At 44.6% G+C, this 22,480-nt stretch overlaps 1 protein-coding gene across 1 annotated transcript in view; it reads right to left on the bottom strand.

Annotated features, from left to right (window-relative positions):
* LOC119234212 (sorbin and SH3 domain-containing protein 1-like) overlaps positions 1-22,480 on the bottom strand; it is a 182,942-nt gene that overhangs the window by 21,501 nt on the left and 138,961 nt on the right. The window contains 5 exon segments of the mRNA XM_054690406.1: positions 3,447-3,561; positions 5,182-5,311; positions 5,436-5,483; positions 18,094-18,157; positions 20,004-20,173. Of these exon segments, the coding sequence (XP_054546381.1) occupies positions 3,447-3,561; positions 5,182-5,311; positions 5,436-5,483; positions 18,094-18,157; positions 20,004-20,173 (527 nt within the window).

The following is a 22,480-nucleotide window of genomic DNA, read 5'->3' as shown; positions in this document are numbered from 1 at the left end:
TGGGAATAAGTTAGGCTTTTTTAATTTTTCAGGAAACTGCCTGCCTGTTTTGGTATTCAATCCTGAAAGAATGAACCCATTTCAGCAAAGGTCGTTTGCACACTATTTTACTGCTAAGGTTAAAAGTGCACTAAGGATTCAATCCGAAGGTATGTCAACTAGTTTGGGCCCTGAATAGCAGCCTCAGTCCTGGAGCGGTCCAGAGACAAAGTGAAAAGGATAGTCACACAAAATCTGCATTTGATTCTACCATTCATAACTCAGCTGCAGATCCAGCTGTGGGAGGGACAAATGGAGAACAGCCTTCCTGACATGTGGCAGGGCCTCTGTGATGGCAGGCAAGGCAGGTTCCACAATGCCAAGCTAAGTCCTCTGCTACGTGTCCCAGCTGGACAAAAGTCTTGGGATGGGCAGGTGACTTGCCAGGAAAATATCTGTTCTAAGTTCTGCTGCTTGGACAGGAGCTAGAGACTAGCTTCCAATTTTAATTCAATAATCTGCATGGGGCATTGGATCTGCACAGCACTGCATAATGTTCGTATGTCTCATGCCCACATTATTGTATTGACCCTCTCAATACTTCAGCAAATTTGGCAGGCCAGATAAAACTTCTACTTTACTGATGAAAACAATGAGGTTCAGCTAGGTTGAATGGCCCGCTCCAAGAAACAACGCGGAGTCTGAATTTTATTCAAACTCAAATCTTTTGATTCCTAGTCCAATGCTTATTACATTATACTATATTTCACTGCTACTCTGCCTATGGAGTGGTAGACCCACTAACTTTGCAGATGAGTCCAAGCTAAAACAGGGGTGACCTAACTTGAGAAGCCAGGCAGGAATACAAAGTGACTATGGAGAGGGAAGAAACCAAGTGGGGTAAATCCCCTTGTTTCGTACATGTAAATATATATGGTATCCACTTTATTATTTGAATGCCTATCCTTTTCTCTCTAATCCTATGGGGACATGGACCCCAGCATCTGTCCCAGGACTGGGAACATAAAAGTTATTCTCCGTATATTTGTTGAATTGAGCCAAAGAAGTTATTAGGGACTTTGGAGGGAATATACATGAACAAAGTTTGAAAAGGGCCATTCTGACCAAATAGGCACAGCCCAACAGATCTCTACTGCCAAGTCTGAAAGAGAAGGAAATGGATTCATGCTCTGATAAGAAGGGGACTAAGTCGTTATGAAGAACTCATACAAGCTTGCCAAATAGCTGAACAGGTCCTAAGGCTGTAAGTGTCCTGGGGGGATTTGAAGGCAGTACAGTGTTTCATCCATCTGGGATGGTCCAGAGACAAAATGGGTCTAGGGCAGCCTGTAGTCTATATTCAGGCCTTCTCACAAGTAGACGTGCCCATTTACACAGCTGACATGACTCCTGTAAATTATCAAATAATGTTGACGATGATAATAAGCACATTGTTTTATTTTTTTCCAAAAGGAGTTGTGCATGTCTGAGAGCAGACTTAGATTCTACATCTGCCACTAGTTAGCGTAATTCTCCACAGTTAGCAGCAACAAAGTGTGTGTATGTGTGTGTGTGCACGTGCACACGCACGTGCATGTGTGTGTGGTGGCAGCAGTGGGAAGTCCTGAAATGCTGGCAGACCAGATACTGGATCCCAAAAGGCAAAACTCACACTGAAACTCACATGCCAACTTTTGCAATCATGTGGCAAAAATAGTAGGAAAAAAATATAAAGGACTAATTCAACTACTGTGAAGAATAGATCATGGAAAAAAACGGAGATTTCACTGAAATTTTTCTCTAAAATGAAAACTTTCTCTTTGGAATAACAGTGCTAAATTGGGTGAAAGGCCCTCAATTATTGGTTCTACTTCGGGCCTGGTACAGCACAGAGAGCTTCCTGTGTAGAACACCAGATGATGTCTGCTATCTCTGGGCATGGTCCCCCCAACACCATGAAGAGGGTCCCAGAGGGGAGAGAGAGGTGTTACTTTTCAGGGCCTGTAAAAACGATCCCAAGAACTATGGTATGGGAGATACTTAACCACCATGGTGTCAATGAGAAACACAGAGTCACGTTGATTCTTTCCTAGTTCTGAATAGTGATCAGAATATGAGGAACCAAGGAAAGGAGGGGAGAAAAGGAAGCTAAGAAAATGGGCAAGTCTTAAAAACAAGGAGCATCTATGAACAATAATACCACCCAAACAAAACACCTGAAGGCCTGGTGCCCCCATTTGTTATACAAGTGGCAGGACCATACCCCAAGAATGTTACTTTCCTTCCAGCCACACCTGCATGGAAGGCTATCATCTGTGTTTATTATCTTCATTAGAGAGACTCTGCAGTGAAGAGGGGAACCAGAGGCAAAATTCTCTGCTTCTCCTTGAACTTTTTGCTTAAAATAACAGATGCGCAGTGAATGCTGAAGAATGACTATTCTAAGGCATTTCTGTGAACTGTTGACCTTTTTCTCTAATTAAAATAATGAATCCCTTAGTGCTTTTAAAGATGTTGCATTATTATTTCAGTAAAAGTCAAATCAATTATTCCTTAGTAACATGTAGAGCAGAAGAGGTGGAGGGAAAATAATTTGAACCTGCATTTCAGGTCTGCTTGTTCTGAACTCAGTGTGGTAACAGCAGATTAATAAAAACCAATCCCCAGCATGATAATTCCATCCTGCTGGCACGGCAGGAGGACTGCAATGTTTATGGAATGTGAGAGAATCCCTTTAACCATGATCAGAATTCTGAACCAGATTTTCAAATGAGGGGTGAATAAAAGGAAATATGATTGGCAGGTATGAAACTAAGCAGTTTGTAAAAATCCCTGTTTTACAAAAAAGGCTGCTTTCCCTGGGTGTCTGCTATGCCCTTATAGGCCATTTTCCCCACCTAAGTTGCTTGGAGAGGTGAACTTCTGTTGGGAACCATAAATCAGATTGAATAGGAAATTAGCGCTCAATATTGCACTTGTCAGAAAAGAGACTCCAAAAAGACATAATCTAACATCCTGAGGCTTTTTTTTTTCCAAATCATAATATCATAATTATTTAGCTGTTAGTGACACAGTAGCAACTTCTCCAAAATTGATGCATCTTCATATAAGAGTCACTCACAAAAACTGACTTTAACCCAGTTAGTCATAAGCCTGATAAATTAATGGTTAATGTTTAAATAAAGACAACATCAGAATCAATCTTTACATTAGTAGGAAAATTAAAATGAGTTAAAATCATGCACAAAAAAGGCAACAAAGCCACAATAAGAGGATTCTTTCAAAGCAGAACTTATTTTATGAACACTGCAAAAAAGAGAAGGGTTAAAAATACTTCATTTTTTCTTCATTGTCTTCTAAACAAAGCAAATCTATCTCAAGGGAGACAGAACGTAACCCAAGTGCACAATGCATCTGGATTAAAGAGCATGGAGGGGGAGACAAAAGAACTTGAATAAGCACATTACCATCTTCTCGTTGCTCAGAACGGAGGACTTGCCCGGCTGATATTCGTAAATGCTTTTGGGCTCTGCACGGTATTTTCTTGTATCCACTTTCTTATCTGGGGGCTCCCAGTCGTTTCTATAGAAAGAAAATCCTATTAGAGCTATTTTCATGAAAAGTGGCATCCGACACGCTCTGACTTTCGCTAACAATAGTCTAATCAAGGAATTTTTTTATATCCGAAGCATAGAATCAGACTCAGGGTGAAGCTTTTAACAATCAGTTAAATCTCTGTGTTGGTTTCATAAAAGGCTTGAGGTGTTCTCTGCTCAAAACTGGACACCAGGAAGCAGAGAAGAGAAGAAGGGATGGAGAAAGAAGCAACAACACCTGCTCTCGAAAAATCCTTCACCGTGCTCTACTTTCATACCCTAAGCATGCCTGTGCTTCCCACTCATGCTAGTGCAGTGACAGAGAACACAGCTCGGGAGCCAGTGAGCTGTGGCTGAGAGCTCTGCTCCAGTCCTTGCTGCCAGGGGGTCTGGGCCAAGCACTTGACCTTTGGCTGCCTCACCTTCCTCATCTGAAGGGTTAAATGAGGTAGTACCTGTGAATCACTTAGCAGAGCACCAGGCCCCCACTAATCACTCAATAAATGTTATTAGCTGTTTTCATATGTTCTTCCCTATTCCACACTTAACACCAAAGCCTTGGGCACAGATACTGAAGCAGGCATCCCCTGATGGGTTCCAGAGGATGCAGGATATTGAATATTGCCAGCAATTTTTATACATGTAAGTGATTACATTTTTACACTGTACTTATATTAATTTTTTTATGGCAGGGGCAATGAATAATCTATGCTTGAATTCCTCCATAACATCTGGCTCATCTTGCACAGAGATACTGATGAATGCACTGGTCATGGATTTACGGGCATGCCCAGTCTCCCTTTAAATTAATCATCAAACTCATCAGGTAGATGCCACTTAAATATGTGTGGGGCTTTAAAAACAGGCATTCATTTGTCTGTGAAGATGGAAAAGGTATGTAGGTATGAAACTGAGTGTATATTTAAGGAAAAATTTAGTTTGGCTAGTCTTTTTTTGTGTGGAGAAGTGGTTGGAGATGGAGCTGGGAAATGCATGAGACCCCAGTGCAGACAGCGTTAAGAAGACGGCTCCACTGTGCATAAGAATTCAATAAGAGAAAATCAAGTCATTCAGTGCAGGCAATAAGCGATGACTAATGTCATCATGAGAAGCAGTCTGAGCCTAGCCTTCTGTCTTAACAATGTGTTGCATAAATGAACATGTTAAAATGTGTAGCTTCACTTTTAAAGTACATTTTCTGCTAGGGGCCCATCAGTATGCATGCTGAGTATGAAAACACAACAAATCTTACAGCCAAGATTTCTCAGGAGAAAAGGTAAAATGTGATGATATTGTAGCCAACATGAGTGTAGCCCATACTGTGAGCCAGGAATTACTAGAAACGTTATACACATCATCTCATTTTAACCTTGCAAACATCCCCTATCAAAGCAAGGTTTGCCCCGTTTTACAGATGAGGACATTGAAATATGGAAGAGTAAATCATGGCTAACAGGCAACAGAACAGAGATTCAAATCAGGTCTCCAACTCCTGGGCCCAAAGCTGCTGATGTGGCAGGAGGAGAGATTATACTTTACTGGAAAGTTGTGTATGACAACTGACAACTGAAAATCACAAGCTTACTGTGGACAAGGGAGCACTTACCTTTCTGGGCTAGATTTTAGTGAGGAAGAGCGGGTCGGAAGGGGAAGTGTGGCTGACCTCTTAACCACCTTCTCACCATCAATGTAGTTCATTTCACTTTTTGAGCGAGGCACAGAAAGAGGAGATTTTGCTGGAGAAGGAAAGTACGTACAAAAGACATTTAAAACCAATAAAAACTGAAAAGAGGGAGATGTCTTCCCTCACCCACCACCATCCTTTCCTCCCCCACAAGCAGGAAATTCTAAATCACTTACTGTCTTCAGAAAAGGAGTATCGAGGAGAGTACAGATCTGAATCATCATCTATTGAACAAAACAAAGTGTAATCAGGAGGAATCTGGCTAAGGTCAGAGAACCAAGTGACGTGTCCCCGTCACAGCCCTGCACTGGAATCCAGCCACACAGGGAGCCCGCGGAGAGGATCAAGCACTGGAAGCTACCCCACAGCAAACCCCACTGGAAAGGAGCCCACCTCACCAAAGAGGACCGCAGGCCTGCGGCCCAGGGGTTCATTCACAACACCTGGGAGTGACTGCCAACCTGCCACCAAGCAAAGCAAGGGGACAAAAAGCCCAAGACCGTCCTCGTTTCTACAGCCAAAGCTGGAACCCAGGGTTCCCAGCAGGCTGAGTTGGAAGCAGCTGGTCTAGCCTGATGAGTGCAAAAAGGCCTGTGACTACATGGATGGGGAGGCCCAGAGGTGGGGTTTCTAGCTCCCCACCTCTGCTGGGACCGTTTAATATGCTAAGGTTCCATAGTCAATTTTTAAGTGGTTCTGCCACGAAGGAAACAGTTTGAGGAAGCCCCCAATCATTCATTTTGATTCCACTTCAACCTGGTTTCTTTCCTTCCTTAGAAGACACATGCCCGTGGCAGACGTGGTTATATGGTTTGCTCAGCAAAGGTGCTGCTCCAGGTGTGTGTCTAAACTGTGACTGAAACAAACCAAACTCACAGGGTTTTCATGGTGTGAGATGGACCTCCAGGGCCGAGCAGCCCGAAAAGGCTGAACACTGGGGCTCGAAGACTCGCAGCACTGAGTCAAGATCTGATCCCCTCATGGCACACCCAGGGAACAGTTCTCTAAACTGGGGCTGTCCTGAAAATGCTGGTTACTTGGCTATTCCGCCCACAGGGATCTCTCCAGAGCATTTCTCTAACAAGACTTGGGGGCTGGAACAGCCTTTCCCAGTCTCTAACCTCTTGTTGACCTGGAATCAGACTTCATAGATATGGAACAAAGAACCCACTCCTTCCCTTAACTCTACAACAACTCCAACAAAGCATATGAACTAAAGTGAGAAGGTAAGTCAAAGAATCCAATATAATATGTTAATGATTAAGTGTTAATCAAGTCCTTATCTCTATGCAAATAGTTTTAAGTATCAGAGCAGAAAAGGTCATGAAGTTTTATGAAATGTAAATAAAGTTAACAATATTATTCTGAGCAAAGTATTATTCAAATTTGGACAGCGTCTACCCATAGCCCCTACCTATTCCCTCCTCTCCTCTCTCCATTTTTATTTGTCGCTGGTCTCTTCAAGATGAAATAAAGGAAATGCATCAGGTAACAACTGGATCCTTCCCTCTTTCTCTCTCTCTCCCTCCCTCTTTTGCTTTAAGGATATGAATCAGTCAATATCAAAGTTAAACATGACTTAAGGTCCTTCTACCAACATAGCAAGTCTTTCCCTGTTATAAACTGAGTAAGGAAGCTTATTTAACCATAAATATTTTGAAGTACTGATCTAATTTATGTTGCCTGTTTTTTTTGATTTTTTTTTTTTGACACAACTCTGAATACTGTATTGAAAAGATGTCATAATGTCAAAGAAAAAAAAATCAGCTTTGACTGCAGGGATCTGATTGGTAAAATGACAGTCAGATGGAAAATTAGCTGCAGAACCCATGCATGTACTGCTTAAAATCCAGCCTAGTATTTTAATTCAAAACCCCAAATATTTTTGAATCATAGAGAAATTGCAGCCTACTGGTAGATGATAAAGTATGGGTTAATTTCTAACTACAACTAGGTAGGCTCTTGAGGTAAAAGGCAAATGGGGAGAAAATGGCCTTAAATATTCAAACATTTAGGGCCTCCCCGGTGGCACAGCGGTTGAGTGCTGGCTTGCGAAGCTGCCCACAGCCTCTGCAGCACTGGTTCGATCCCCGGCCACTGGGTGAGGGTCCCACATGGCGCACAGACATCTCCTGCCACCCGCTGCTCCCCTCAGCAGTGTACTTCGGTCCTTCTGCCTGCTCTGCTCCCCACTCTGGCTCTGGTCTGCCTGCTCTACTCTCCACTCTGACTCTCTCCACTCTGATTCCCTCACCCTCCCACACTTCTGACTGTACCCAGTGCTTGTATAAATAAATAAATAAATAAATCTTTAAAAAAAAATCACAAGGTTATAAGGTCAATTACTCTAAAAATACATAAATAAATAAATAAATAAATATTCAAACATTAAAAAAAAAAACCTAGGATGTTAAAAAAAAACTTTCTCCCTAGAGCATTCAAATGTGGAATTCTAGAAGATGTTGGAAAAGGAGAAATAGTTCTTAGAAGATGGAAAAAAATAGCACAACTTAGGGAGTGAAACAACTTACGTATTTTGAAAAACAGAAGTAGAGAAGACGGGGGAATGAAGGCAACAGAGCAACCTCAGTGACTGAATGTGCTTAAAGCTATTTCTCATCTGGTGTAGGTGGGAAAATCAACCACAACCACCCAGGGGTAACAGGGCAGGGGCATCTGGGAGGGAACAAGCTCTTCATTCTTCATGGTGTCCACAGGATCTGGGTCTGATACACGGTTTTCAGTTTATTGACTTTTGAAAGGACAAACTGAAGTTGTGTGCATTCATCTGAACTTTGGCAATTAGGGTCATCCCAGGGGATAAATAAAGCAATTTATTCCTTTAATTTTTTATGTATGTCTTGCAAATCTAATGGAAATTTTACCTATACTTACAAAGAATAATAACAGCAGCTCGCATTATTAAGTGCCCAGTGGCAGTTGATAATTTACTAATACCTCATCTAAGCCTTGCAAAACCACTCTAGAAGATACATAAATATCTCACCATATAGACAAGGAAATTAAGGCCCAGGGAGATTAAGGAATCTGTGCTTAGCCCCACAGTGAGAAAGAGACACAGCAGGAATGGATTTAAGGTCTGAGCCCCCTTCTCTCTGCCCCCTGGAAGCTCTATGGTGGGGATGGTTATCTGTTCTATTGTTGTCTGCCCCTAGTCTCATGAGCTCAATCCTGTCAACAATTGTGGCTACTACATTACAGTCTTTATTATGGAAGAGGCAGGGAGGTGTTGTTCTGAAACTCAAGTCAAGCCCAGCAGTGCTGACTGGAGGGACTCCCAGTCCTCAAAGCCTTTGCCCTATTTTTCTGCATCACCCCCAACTTGGTGATGACACCAAGGCAAGTTTTCTGAGTTACCCAAACCATACTTCTAGTTTTCCTCCTGCTGGTCTTCAGGAACAAAGAGTAAAGCTGAGTCACTCTCGCTGTATCTCCCATTTGGTACCACTTGCAAACTTTCCCGGCAAGCTAAGTCCATACAAAGGTCGGTGGGTATGAAGTCAGTTACCAATGAATGGGGAAGTTGGGCATTAGGGTCACACTTCTTATTTCTATACACAAGAGCTGCCCAGATGGAGCATATGTTTCCACCACAGTGCAGACATTAATTGAAATGCTTTCCAAGTTGCCTGGATATGTAGACATTGTCTGTCTGAAATCCTGCTTCATTTTTCCAGGGGTCCTTTAAAACTACGCCACGGTGGGCTCAGCTGAGCTGGGACCTTGTGATTCCTGCTCATGATGGAGCCAACATGCTCCCTGTTCCCCTCACAGTCCCAAGCAGCAAACATCCAAGCTTGGCAGGACTTTCTGTGCCAGTGACTTCCAAGAAGCCCCAAAACTAAGTGGGATTGAGTCATGGTGAACAACTTACTTCTAGGCCCCGGAGGCCCCCACTGGGCTCTGAGGTTTCCACACCAATGATTCCTCTTTGTCAATCTGTCCCTAGGAGCTCAATTTGGGGACAACTACTCTCCTATAACTGCCAGGAGGCACATAATTGCCTTTTCAACCACAATGACTTTAAATGAACCTCTAAAAAAAGCCCCTTTCTGGGTTTGTTTTTGAGAATTTATATCAGTCTTAAAGCCAATGGAGAAAGTACTTGTAGACAACAGTTGATCTACTTACAGTATGTAACTGAAAAATGGGATGATAGGCAAAAAAGCAGTATTTGCCTACTGGCTTGCCTGTTATCAGTTAAATTTCAATTTTATGCATTTTTAGGCCCTTTAACTTAAGATTATTTTTTCTAACACTAATGGCTCAATTTCCTAATACCAAAGGCTCACAATTTTTTTTTACTGCTTAAATTAATTCCTTCTCCTGCTTGATTCCACACACTTAGGAAGAGAAAGGCTATAAAGGGGTCAAGATAGATACACACGCCACAAATGAAGAGAGAGAGATGCAAAGGTTGGCACGAAGCCTGGGCAGGACTGGAGAGGAAAAATAAGCAAAAAGGGAAATGGTAGGATGGTTAGGAACAGCCAGGAGCTTAGGAAAGATTCGCGAAGTTATGTTCTGGTTAAAGGCAATCAAATTTTAAAAGACGAAGGATCAATATAGAGTCCAGAGTAGCTACAGAAGACAGATGTGCGGGAAAAATAGACTCTGAAAGAGCAGGAGAGAGTGAGGTGAAAAGGAAAGGGGTGAATGCTTGCGAAGACCAGAGGGCTGGGGCAGACTCACCGTCCTCACCTCCCGTGGCATTTCTGGAGCTCGTGGTGGGAAGGGAGTGACTGCTACTGTCTCTGCACTGTCCTGCAGGCCAGTGAAAGACTTCTACAGCTGCCAGGCAGAGACCTTCTGGGCAGCTCCAGTTAGGGGAGCAAAGGTGACGGGGCGGTTCAGCCCCTCCTCTGGGCTGGCTGAGTGGGAGTTTCGGGCAGGAGGCACAGATCCTGGCCAGGCATCTTCACAATAGAACTATATTTTCTTGAACTCAAGCAAAATAAGGCTATTCTTAGAAATCCTGTAAGGCCAGTAGAAGAATATTTTAACTCAAATATAGATGTGCCTGGGAAAACTCACCTCCTCAAACACTAGCCTGAGTGCATCCTCATCTAGGAATAAGGAAAAAGCTCAAGGAAACAAACCACTATGAAGAGACCGGTCACCACAAGCTGGCAATGCCCAGAGGTGGGATCCTGAGTCACTTCACCAGGAGGGGGCAGTGGCCATCACCAACTTGCCAGCCTTGGAAGCGAAGGGGAAGCTGGTCTCTGGGACTTCAGCTCTGGCTGACAGCCCTTTACCCTGACCCAGCCAAATGGGTTCTCGTGGGCCATGGAGCTGGAAGTCACACACCATTTATTTGGTTTTGCTGTGGATACTGAGGCATCATTTGAAAACATCTTCCATTTGGTTCTCAATTCTGGCCCTGTGTCGAATTACTTGGAGAGCTTTGCTAACTACATATTCCCACACCCCATTGTAGGGAGATGCTCCTGCAGCTGAGGGAAGGATGGCTGACTCATAAGTAGGGCAAGCTGGAAGACTGGAGCCCGGCGCCAGCAGGCCCTCGGCAAGGGGGTGACTAAGAACACAGAGAGTAGCAAGGAAGGGAAATGGTTCATGCAGAGAGCAGTAGAACAGAGTAAGTACAAGTCCATGTGGGGCACCCGGGTTTGAACTCCGGCTCTGGCACTTACTGTGTAATCTTGCATTAATTACTTAATCTTTCTGAGCCTTAACACTTCTCTGAGAAAGTGAGGACTCCCCTCAGGGGGTTGCTGGGAGCACGGGAATGAGATCACCAAACTCAGTGTGGAGCCTTGTGTTTGTCACAAATGGGGTCACTGCAGTGGTGGCCATGACTATTGCTATGAATGGCGCTACCGTCGTGAGCTGTCGAGGTGCTGGTCACCCTACACTGCTGCTTCCTCAGGCAGGGAGCAGGGGGACAGGCAGTGGCTGCATTTCCAAAAATGTTTCTCCACAGCTTGTTCTCCCTCCTGCTTGGGGAAGAGACCATGGGCACCCTCCAGCAGCCTGGAGGAGACCCTCCCAGCAGCCTGTCCACAGTCTGGGAGCAGCAGAGGCTGGGCTGACACTACTCTCTAACAACATTGCCCATGCTCCCCAAGCTTTCTGATATAGTGGCTTCTCCCACTACATGAGGAAGTTGGGGTGTAATTCCCAGACAAGCAGCTTTGACTCAGAGAGGAATGATGGAGAGGAAAAGGTGGAAAAAAGTAAAGGTTGGAAAAAAATAAAGGAAAACTCATTTGCTTACTAGTCTTACTTCAAAAGTTATTTATTTCCAAAGGAAATAACTTATTTATTTAATAATAGTTTATTTTCAATGATCTATTTTTATTTTTGATAATCTTTCTAGCGGCTAGGTATGTAGTGAAATCACAGCAAATAAGTCCTGAATCTATTCTACTCCTCCCAAATTTCCTAGCCCCAATCCCTCCCAACTAGCCCCACAAATAAGGAATAATTATAAGGTAACACCACTCCTGTCCTATACAGTGGTCTCAAGACTACAAGAAGATAAAATGACTGATCCTTGCTGGAGTTTATAAGTTTCTTTAAAAGTACATTTTAGATTTCATTAAGATATAAGAACTCGGGCCTCCCTGGTGGTGCAAGGGGTTAAGATGCAACCTAGGAAGCTATCTGCAGCCACTGCAGCACAAGTTCGATCCCCGGCCAGGGAGCTACCCACATGGCGGAGCAGACCTCTTCTGACTCGCCCACTGCTCCCCTCAGCAGTGTATTTCAGTCAATCTGCCTGTTCTGTTCCCCACTCTGTCTCTGGTGAATCCTCTCACTCCCCCATACCTCAGGCCTGTACCCCAGTTCTTGTATGCATAAATAAATCTTTTAAAAAAAGATATAAGAACTCTATCTCCTGAATGTCTGGCCAAAAGTTTACTTTTTCACTGTAGTTGGAAAGAAAAGAGGTCTACTAAACTGGCATAAACAAGCTTTCAAAGTCCTTCACTATTGAGGAGGATCAGCTTTGAGACACTCAGAAATACCGTTTTTATACTGTGTAAACTAGTAGCACTAGAGGAAGCATCCCTGAGGCTAAGTTTTGATAGGTTTATTACAAATAATGCTCATTTCAAATTCTGAATTCAAATGAAACAAAACAAAATCAGCAGCAACAACAGTCTGCTCCCTCTCCAGGGGTTAGACCCCGGAATGATAGCGCACATTTCTCAGTTAAGCTGCTTTTTTACCCTCCTTACTATCTATGGCCAGAGGCTCTGCTGGGTGCTAATCTCTGATGCTTATGGGTCTTTCCAGGGTGAAGAAAGGTGTGCAGTGCCTGGGGATGGAGTGGCACCGAGGGCAGGGCTGAGGAAGCCCTTGTAGCCCACAGGCAACCTCAACACAGAGTAGAGAATCTCCTATCCCCTAAATACATAAATCAAAATTTTTTAAAGTGACCTAAGACCTTTCACTCATTTGTAAAAAGCCTCCCCCTAGTTGAATACATCAGTGATCTGTGTCTGGGTCTGTCACCTAGGGAGGGGGGATGTGTGACAGCTGGAATCTACTCTATTTTAAAAAGATCTCCAGGGATCTTAAAAATTTGCACTAAAGTTTAATCATCTTGGTTATTATACATTTTTTATGTCCAATCTAATTTTTTCCTTTTCATCCTTTTAAGACTCTTTCTTTTTGGTCTTTGAAAAAAAAAATACTAAGATCTGCTTCCTAAATTATGGGTCAGAAGTTAGCATGTCATCTCTTACTGTTTAGGATTATAGGCAAAATAACCCTAGTTGCCTCTTGTGCCTGACTTGATGTGACCAAATCGTCACTGTCAGGCAGGGCTGCTGAGTGTGGCAGCAGATGACAGGCAGCTCTGCATGTGAGGCCACAAAGCCCAATCTTGAGGTCCATAGCCAGGTTGACATGAAAGCTGCTGTGAGACCTGGGAGAGGCCTAGGGCATTCTTTCAGTCCCACAGGGGTCACCACTCCCCGCCAAGGCTCTCCAGGTAGATCTTCCTCTGACCATACCTATGCTTCCTGGCAGGCTGTGCCTGAGATATCTTCCCTAAAGGACACCCTCTTTTATGAATGGGTTGCATCCTCAAGTACAAATAATGCACAAATCAAAAACTAAATTTAGTTAAAATGACCCCCCCAAATCTCTGTCATCCAAACCAATGGGTTGTTTCTTAAATGATGGTTCTGAAAGAGTATAATCAGCAATCCAAGATAAAAAGTCTAGGTTATCTCACAGCCAACAGGTTCTTGTTGGCTGCGAGGAAGTCACTGGTGAAAATTAAATCAACAGATTTTAATTTTTTAAAATCTGGATTTATATGGAAGACTTTCCTTTTGTTCAAAATAGGCCCCATGGGCCTCCCCTGGTGGCGCAGCAGTTGAGCGCTGGGCTGCGAAGCTGCCCGCAGCCTCTGCAGCGCCAGTTCGATCCCGGCCACCTGCGAGGGTCCCACATGGTGCACAGACCTCTCCTGCCACGCCCACTGTTCCCCTGCAGTGTATTTCGTAGGTCTGCCTGTTCTGTTCCCCATTCTGGCTCTGGTGAATTCTCTCACCCTCCCGCACTTCTGACTGCACCCAGTGCTTGTATAAATAAATAAATAAATCTTAAAAAAAAAAAAAAAAAACAAAACAAAACAAAAATAGGCCCCAGGCACGAAAGGTTAGGAACTAACTAGCACTTCACAGGGAAACCAAAAAAGGGAATATGGTTTAACTAAAACTGTATCCAACACATCCTAGAGTGTCATCTCACCTATGCTAACTGATGGATAAAAGTTTTGTGAAGGACTGAGTGGGTGGCTTGCTCGGTGCTGAGACAGCCGTCTGGGATGTTTTGCTGGGCTAATTAGAGCAGAGCAACACTAAGGTGTTTGTGGTCCTGGGCTTGTGCCTAGAAAGCACTCTGGTTCCATGGTGACAAACCTGTACTCATTAGCACTTTCCAGGTGTTTACTGAGGACCTACTGTGTGCCAGTAAGGTACTCAGTGGCCTGGATACATGTTCTTGCAACTACCCCATACCGGACAAGGTACAATGAGTGGTCTTCCCTAATGTCCTACCACTTGCGAACTTCTGAGAACAGAAGACATGTCTTTTCCATAGCTCTGTCCTCAGTTCCAAGGATAGCGCAAGGCACATCACGTGAATGTGCTTTTTGAATGCACCAAGTTCATAGCATTCAACATCTCATCCTAGAAAAACATTTAATGAAATTGCCTCTTGTGTACCTCATCCACTCCCATTTCTGGGTCATGAATCTAAAGCTCAGACAATCCGTGGGGCTAGGATACTACACAGTGTGTTGCCTCAACTCAACTTTTAGAACCTTTGATACCTAGACTTTTTTTGTCCCTTAAAAGAATACCTCTTAGCAGTTCCAAATACCTAAAAGTTCTTTTGTGAAATGCTTTCTAGTATGGTCAAAACCTTTATTTTCAAGAGTCATCTCCCACCATGACTGCCCTGCCTACCTCTCTGTGAATTTCTTTTTTTTTTAATACCTTTTATTTTTTTTTAGATTTATTTTTTTATTTATATAATAGCTGGGGTATAGGCCAGAGGTGCAGGAGGGTGAGGGAATTCACCAGAGACAAAGCTGGGAGGAGAACAGGCAGACAGATTGAAAGCACTGCTGAGGGGAGCAGCGGGTGCGACAGGAGAGGTCTGCCGTGCCATGTGGGAATCTCCCTGGCCGGCCGGGACTCAAACCCATGCTGCAGAGGCTGTGGACAGCTTCACAGTGCTGTGCTCAAGCCGCTGTGCCACTGGGGAGGCACTCTCTGTGAATTTTTTTTTAAATTTTCTTTTTAATTTTTTTAAGGATTTATTTAATTATGCATATAAGAGCGGGGTACAGGCCAGAGATACAGGGTAAGGGGGGGGTGAAAGGATTCACCAGACAGAATGGTGAACAGAACAGGCAGACTGACTGAAATACACTGCTGAGGGGAGAGGTGGGTGAGACAGGAGAGGTCTGCTGTGCCAAGTGGGTTGTTTCCTGGCCAGCTGGGGATCGAACTCGTGCTGCAGAGGCTACAAATTGCTTCATAGTGCGGTGCTTAATCCCTTGCGCCACCAGGGAGGCCCTCTCTGTGAATTTCTTATCAAGGAGATACACCCTGAGGGTCCACAACAAAACGGGTCTACTGAAAAATTAGGAACTGGGACATTTTCTTGTTGACAGCTGGCACATCTACCTCCTGCCCATCAGTCATAATGACTCAGCTCCTGAGTCACAGCCCTGCCACCAGCACCCTGTGACTATCACCAATACAAAGCCAGGGTAGTTGGGTACAGGCAGCTGTTCCCAGAGCCCCACAGGTGCACAGCATTAAAACTAAGCGGCCATCAGCTACCCCATTAGTCATGTACACTCGAAGGGAATAAGATTAAGTCATCATCTGGGTAGACTCTAGTATTACAGTCAGCAAGGAGCAGGACACCACCACCAAGTGCAAGGTTAAAGGGAAGCAAATGAGGGGGAGACAGCCCTTAGCCACCAGGAAAAACCCCAATGTGAAAAGAAAGTAATAGCATCGACAGAGAGGCACATGATTTTCCTTTAATTACCTTCAGATTTAGGACTAGGAGTAGATGCAGGAAACTGGTAGGTAGGAGTATAAGGATTGTCTTCTGTAGCAGAGAAAAGCAGTGGATTTTGAAACTACCCACCACAAAGAGGAGGAACTAGCAAGTTCCCAGTGATGACTATTTCAAATGATTACCTATTTTAGTGTTATTAAAGCACACGGGCATCACACTTAAAAATAGATTAATGAATTAGAACGGTCTTAGTTAATTTTAATATAGCACATCATGCAAATGAGCAAAATAAAATGTTCACCAACCAAAAACGACTATAAAAACAAAATCTAAAAGCCAAATCTTGTCCTATAGTGGAACTACAAGAATTAATGTAAGGCTAGGACAAGTTATACTGTCTAAGTTTATGGTACCTTCAGAATTTTGCTGGATTTCAAGAAGTTCAGGGAATTTGTACGTAGGGAAATAGGGGTTTTCCTCAGGAGTGTCTAGGCAGAGGAGCAGATTTGGAAGAGAGAATAGAGGAAGATACACATGGAGAGAATGAACGAATAGGAATCTACACACAATTCAGGCTCCTTTTGGAACATTCTAAGCTTCATTGATGATATGAAAGAAATTCAAAATGCTTTAAAAAATCCAGTCCTTTTGCCTGAATTACTGAGACACATCTAAAGAGACAATAACATTTCTCGTCTTACAAAAATAATTCCACATATACAGGCTCCAGTGAGCAAGAGACAGCACAAAGCTTCAAGTTTTCGCCTTTTATAGGCAAAAATATTAAATATGCTAATAGTGTATAATAAAAACAGTACCATAAAATGGTTTCTTTAAAAATTAAAGTTTGTGCTACAGATATTAGAATCATAGCAGACAAGTGGATTCTTAATTTTTTCAAAGACCTCTGCCTACCATCGGGGCAGGTAGTTATATTTAGAACCTGTAATTTAGGTTGCGTTAATAGCTATAATATATGAGAGGCCCAGTGTTGCCCGAGGGGCAGAGTGCACCTGTGTCTCGGGCATTGAGCTGCAGAGCTGGGCCTAAAGTTGAGACAGACGCAGATTGCTGGAGGAGGTAGGCATTGGCCTTAGGAGGTGACCAGTGTACCTGACGCCACCTATCAGAGACCCAGCATTTGGCCTGGCCAAATGACTGCGATCACCCACCCAACTGTAGTGGATTTACCCTTGGCGCAGAAATGGTAAACACTGAGCGCTTCAACCATTTGAAACAGTTCGAAGCAGGGCACAGCCAGGATCATCTTGAACAGGGCAAAAGCTAATTAAAGAGATATTAGCTGGCCTCAGAGGCTGGTTATTTGTGGCTTAGGTCAACAGGGACCAGAATGCTTTCCCCTGCCTCCATGTGTCATCGGTGCCAGGCGGCCAGACTGGATTTGGCCACAGGGAAGGACAGGATGCTCTGCCTGTGGGAGGAGAAGTATCCTTTCCACGGCGCCACTGCGTCCCTGCCTGTCAGATGACGGCAGCACAGGTGGGGAGGAGCTGGTGGAGTCATGACCTGCGGAGCATAGACCTAGGGTGTGTGCGGGGATGGGCTTCTCCCGCCATGCTGCTCGCCCCACCTGCCGACAGCCCCGGGGGCTCTGATTTGGAAGTGCTTCCCTCCAGCCTGAGTGGGCCTTGGTGTGTCAGCTCTTGACAGACTCTCAAGGACACCGGCCAAGTGCAGCTCCCAGATAGGGAAGATTATTTTTCATCTTAACACCTCCTTCCAGGTGCACCATGTATTCTACTTCACAAGGCAGAATATGTTCCAACGCTGCAAAGCCCCTAGGCAGAAGGGAAGCAGGACAAACCAGCGAGGTATGTGATTGGCCCAAGGTCACATGAGTGCTGGGGGCACTGAATTCAGGTGAAACAGATTTCTAAGTCCAGAGCAGTGCACTCCTAACTTGCTCTGCTTACAAAGTAGTCAGGGGCCGACACAGGGAGCTGCACTGAAAGCTGGAAGCAGGCAGGACTTGGAGCAGTTTATGCCCAGGCAGGCAGATGCTGGAGCACAGGCAGAGGGCTGGGTTCAGCCTGCTGCATCCCACAACATCTGGGAGGGAGGACTTGAGAGCTGACCTCAAATCCCATAGGCGAGGCAGGTGCACAAGCGCTCCTACCCTCCTCCGCTCTAAAGGTGTGTGGCTGGGCGCAGGCAGGCCAGTGCCAATGAGGTCAAGCCGCAGGGCCCAGCCTCTGGTACCCTGGTGAGGCGAGTTTAGACTCTCATCACAACAATTAACACCGTACAGATTCTACAAATGAAAATCAGTACCTCTGTTTAGTTTGTGGATCTGTTTAAACATGGTCTTGTACCAGTCTTTTGATCTCTCGGTGTTCTGGAGAAAAAGGCAAAGAATGAAATAAAATGGAAATCTTGGCACATTTCAGACTGCTTATGATTATAAAATCAAAATGGAAAGGATAACATCTGAAACCAAAACTAGCATACTCTATATTTGGTGACCACATATTGACAACTTTTTCGAAAACGCAAAACTTTTGAGAGAGAACAGCCCAGGAGGTTCAAACCTGAATCTGCAAAGCAATACTTGGCCCAAAGGATGTAGATTTTGAAAACTATGGAGAAGAATCCATTTGAAATGTGTCCATTCTTATATAATTCTTTTAAAGTTCATTTTGAGAATCTCTTCATATTTAAATGACTAAGGCCTCCTAGAAACATGGGACAAAGAATATTTGCTTATACTATAAGCAAGATGAAAATGATTACATTGTGCAAAAATGAAAAATGATGTAAAAAATGTTAAAAAATAAAAAATATGTTTTTACATCAATAAGACAAATAAATTTTTCCTTCCTTTAAAAAAAATTTTGCTTATCAGGCCATGTCCTTCTCCATTTCCGCTCACTCTGTAGAAGTATACCTAAGTCACTTTGCATCAGGTCAGACTTATAGCACATACATTCAGACATAGCTAAACAGCTTCCAGTGCCAGAAAGTTTTCCTCATAACCACAATACTGGGCTGTTTCTAAGATCAAAATAAAATAGGGGGACAGAGATTTTTATTCCCATTTTACAGATGAGATGAAATACATAGTCAAAGTGAATTGCCCAAGGTCACAGAGCCATTGAGAGGGGAGGGGAGGATCCATGGATGGTTAGGGGGATGGGTTTGGGAGTCGGACAGGCTGCTCTGTCACCCACAAGCTGTGCAATCCCAGACAAGTAGCACAATCCCTCTGAATGCCTGTTTTCTCATCCATAAAATGGAAATGATTTTAGTATCTACCTTGTAGAGTAAATGATATTTACGTGAGATAAGGTACTCAGCAAAGGTAGCTGCAATTACTATCAGTAATAATCCTCTTTCTACTTACTATTGCTATTATATACTTATTATTTCTTGGGACCAGACAACTCTTTTGAGTCATAACCCACTGCTGTTTTTAATAGGTCTTCTTCAAACTAGTTGGTTTGCTAAGTGGAAATTGCAGAGGTAAATCATAGTCAGTGTTCGGATGGGCACATGGAGAAGAAAAAATTCCCCTTAACCCAGTTTCACAAGTCAGGCTTCCCTGGAATTCCCTAGGGCCAGCAGAAGGCTGGCATTCCTGTGCGTTAGGGGCCAGTGGGTCAGGGCTACTGCCAGACCCACTGTCTTGGAGGCCTCAGCAGGCTGAATCCAAGCTGTGGATTCCTTAAGGGCACCTGCTCACACTGGCCAGTGGGGAAACCAGGGGCATTTCCTCCTGAGCAGTCAACAGGGACCCTAAGCCTGGCCCTCCATTCTCAGGGTTTCTTAACCCTGCACTAGCAATTTCTGAGGATGCTCCTCAGGACACCAGCAGACAGGGAAATACTGGCTACAGCATAGCCCCATAATAACACACCCAGGCCCCAGGCCTCTCAGTTTTGCTGTGAGGAAACCTCTGCTTTTTTCCACCCATCTTATTCTGACATTAATTCAATCGCAAAACCCTTTTCTCATGAGGCTTACTGACACCTAACACACACTTTGGGAACAGCTGCTACATTCTGAGCCCAAGCCCAAGGAGGGTGCAGGGGGCTGGGGCAAAGCTTTGAGAAAACGGATGGTGTTGAGGACCCTTCTCAGGAGGCCTTAGCACCTCCAGGGTGCAGTTCACGTACACTCAGGGGGTGCACCCTATTATGACTTAAGACGCAGCTTCAGAGGGACCTCTAGGTCAGCATGCGTACCCTGAGTGGGATGCCCACTTCATCCATGGAAACATCGCTTAGGTCCTGAGCGCTCTTAGCCACCCGCCTGTCATCCTTAGCCTTTTTTTCAGAAGTCCTGGCTGGTGAGGTGGGTTTTTCCTGGGTTGGTGCCGAGTTTTGCTCTCCCACTCTTCTTTCCGATATAGGATCTAAAAAAGGGAAACCATTGTTAGCAGGAGCTCTTCTGATAGCCACAAAGCAACAAAACTCCCAAAACAAGTCAGCCAGGGGAAAGTGTGTTGGCTAATTCCTAATTGGAAAGAATTTCACTTAGAGGTCAGCAAATTATGACCCAGCCACACCATCCCTTTACCTACTTTTTACCCATGCCTTTGAGCGCCAATGGCAGAGTTGAGCAGCTGTGATAGAAACCTTAGGACCCGCAAAGCCTAAAATATTTACCATCTGGCTCTTTAGAAGAACGTGCTGACAGCCTGGGATGTGCCCTACAGTGATGTCATTTGGCGCTCTAGACACCCCAGCGAACCTGGCAGTCCTAGAAACTCAGGAAACAGGTAGAACCACAAGGAGGTAGCCAAACATTAATCAAAAGTCTTCGTTTTAACTTGGGAATCTCTTAACTTTTCGGTGCCTTCACTTATTCATCTGAAAACAGGGGCTAGGACTTGGCATGCTGGGTGATGTTGTGAGAAGACTTAACAAGAGAGCTGATGCCAAGTTGCTGAGAAAGATGTAAAATCCTGGGGGCACCTTAGAGTTTCTTTGATTCAGGATTGGAGGTTACAGGAGCTAGTGTACACACCTTGTGTGATCTATAGTGTGTAAAAGTACTTAGTATAATCTGTTAACCCAAGCCATGCCCTTCAAGACTAAGCACCTGCCTGGTGCTGTGCACTTACATACTTTGGACTCAAGGGAGAACCTTCAGAGATTTACAGTCCAGTGGGCTTAGAAAGACCAAGAGGGCCAGCACTGACAGAGGAGGCAGCATTCAGCTACAGTGAGGAGCTGAGGTTCAGGACAGGCCTCGTGGAGGAAGAATTCAGTCAAATGGGAAGTGAAGGGTGCTCCTGGAGACACAGCACCTAAACAAATGCACAAGGCCTCTACCTATGTGCCAGGCACTGTGCTAAACTCTTTCCCTATATTATCTCAGTTCATCCTCCCAATAGCCCTATGGAAAAAAAAAAAAATATTACCACCCCTCCATTAAGCATACACATACAGTTAAAGGAAGCACAGGGAAGTTAAAGGACCCCATCCGAGCTCACACAGCCAGCACAGGCCACCTGGGGTTTCGTCTAGTGTTTGCTGGTCCTCTGAACCATCTCCTGCCTTGCCTCCCTCAGAGATGGCACCAAGGTTTCAAACCTGGAAATCTGGTCTGATCCAAACACAGAAGTTAGGGTGGGGCACTGGGCTGGAGAAGGCAGGAGACAAGGTAATTTTGAGAAGGTGGCAAAATATTTAAGCAGAAATGTCCCAGAGGCCCTAGGAGAAATATGGGAGTGGACCCCAGGCAGGAGTATGATTCCAGAGCCACAGGCACAAAAGTGGTGGCTAAAGTCAGTAGAGGAGGGAGGGGAGCGAGGTCCAGAGCTGGAGTCAGTCACTGAGGAAAAGTCACAGCTATGGGCTGAGAAGCTGAAAAGGACTGCCCAAAGGACGCAGGAATTGTCAGACAAATTGCAGATGAACCAAAAAGGTACAGTGAGGTGTCACTGACATCAGAGAAAACAGAATTCTAAGAAGTGGGTGGTCAATGCATCTAAAACAAGAATAACAACAAACACACACCATGGAAACAGAAGCTGAGGAGGAGGCATTAGATTAGGCTAAAGAAGAGTCACCGCTGTGAGGGAGCCATTTCAGGAGGGCAGTGGAGTTGATGACAGTCTGCAGGGAAGGGGACAAGGGGTGAGGAGGAAGCGGGGTAGGAAGTGGGATTGAGATCACCATGGAGGAAGGAGCGTATCAGGTGACAGAGAAGTCTAAAGATCAGAGGGCAGAAAGGTTTGGCCAGGGGAGGCCAAATCCTGTCAGGGGAGCCCTGAGGTGGAGCGAAGGGGCTGGAGATGTGGCCTGGGAGTCTGTCAGGTGCTCAGTCAGCATCTGCTCGCTCACTGAGAGGGTCTCATCTTTGAGGAAGGCAAAGGTGCAGCGTGCTGTCCAGAAGATTAAACTCGGCACAAAGGGGGCACCCGAGGCACATACAAAGTGTGCCCCTGTCGTAGGTGTGTGTGTGGAGAGGAAGACGGGGCACAGGGGAGCACTGGTGGCAGCAACTTCCCTCACTTTCACAGTCTGCAGGATTTCAAACTAACTCCTGAAATGGGTACTCATTCTGGGGCCACAGAATGACTTCGAACATTCTGTGTGCAGCTCAGCTTAGTGAATATTCCAGAAAGCCTGATTCCTGGCACCATCACCGAAAGCCTTCAAGAATGGTAAGGTTTTCCATAAAGACTGGCTGTATGGAATGTGTTCTCATGCTC

This window comes from Talpa occidentalis, unplaced genomic scaffold (assembly GCF_014898055.3).
Source record: "Talpa occidentalis isolate TD23 unplaced genomic scaffold, MPIMG_talOcc4v2.1 talOcc4.8, whole genome shotgun sequence".
Lineage (NCBI taxonomy): Eukaryota > Metazoa > Chordata > Mammalia > Eulipotyphla > Talpidae > Talpa > Talpa occidentalis.
This window is presented reverse-complemented; position numbering and strand designations above follow the sequence as displayed.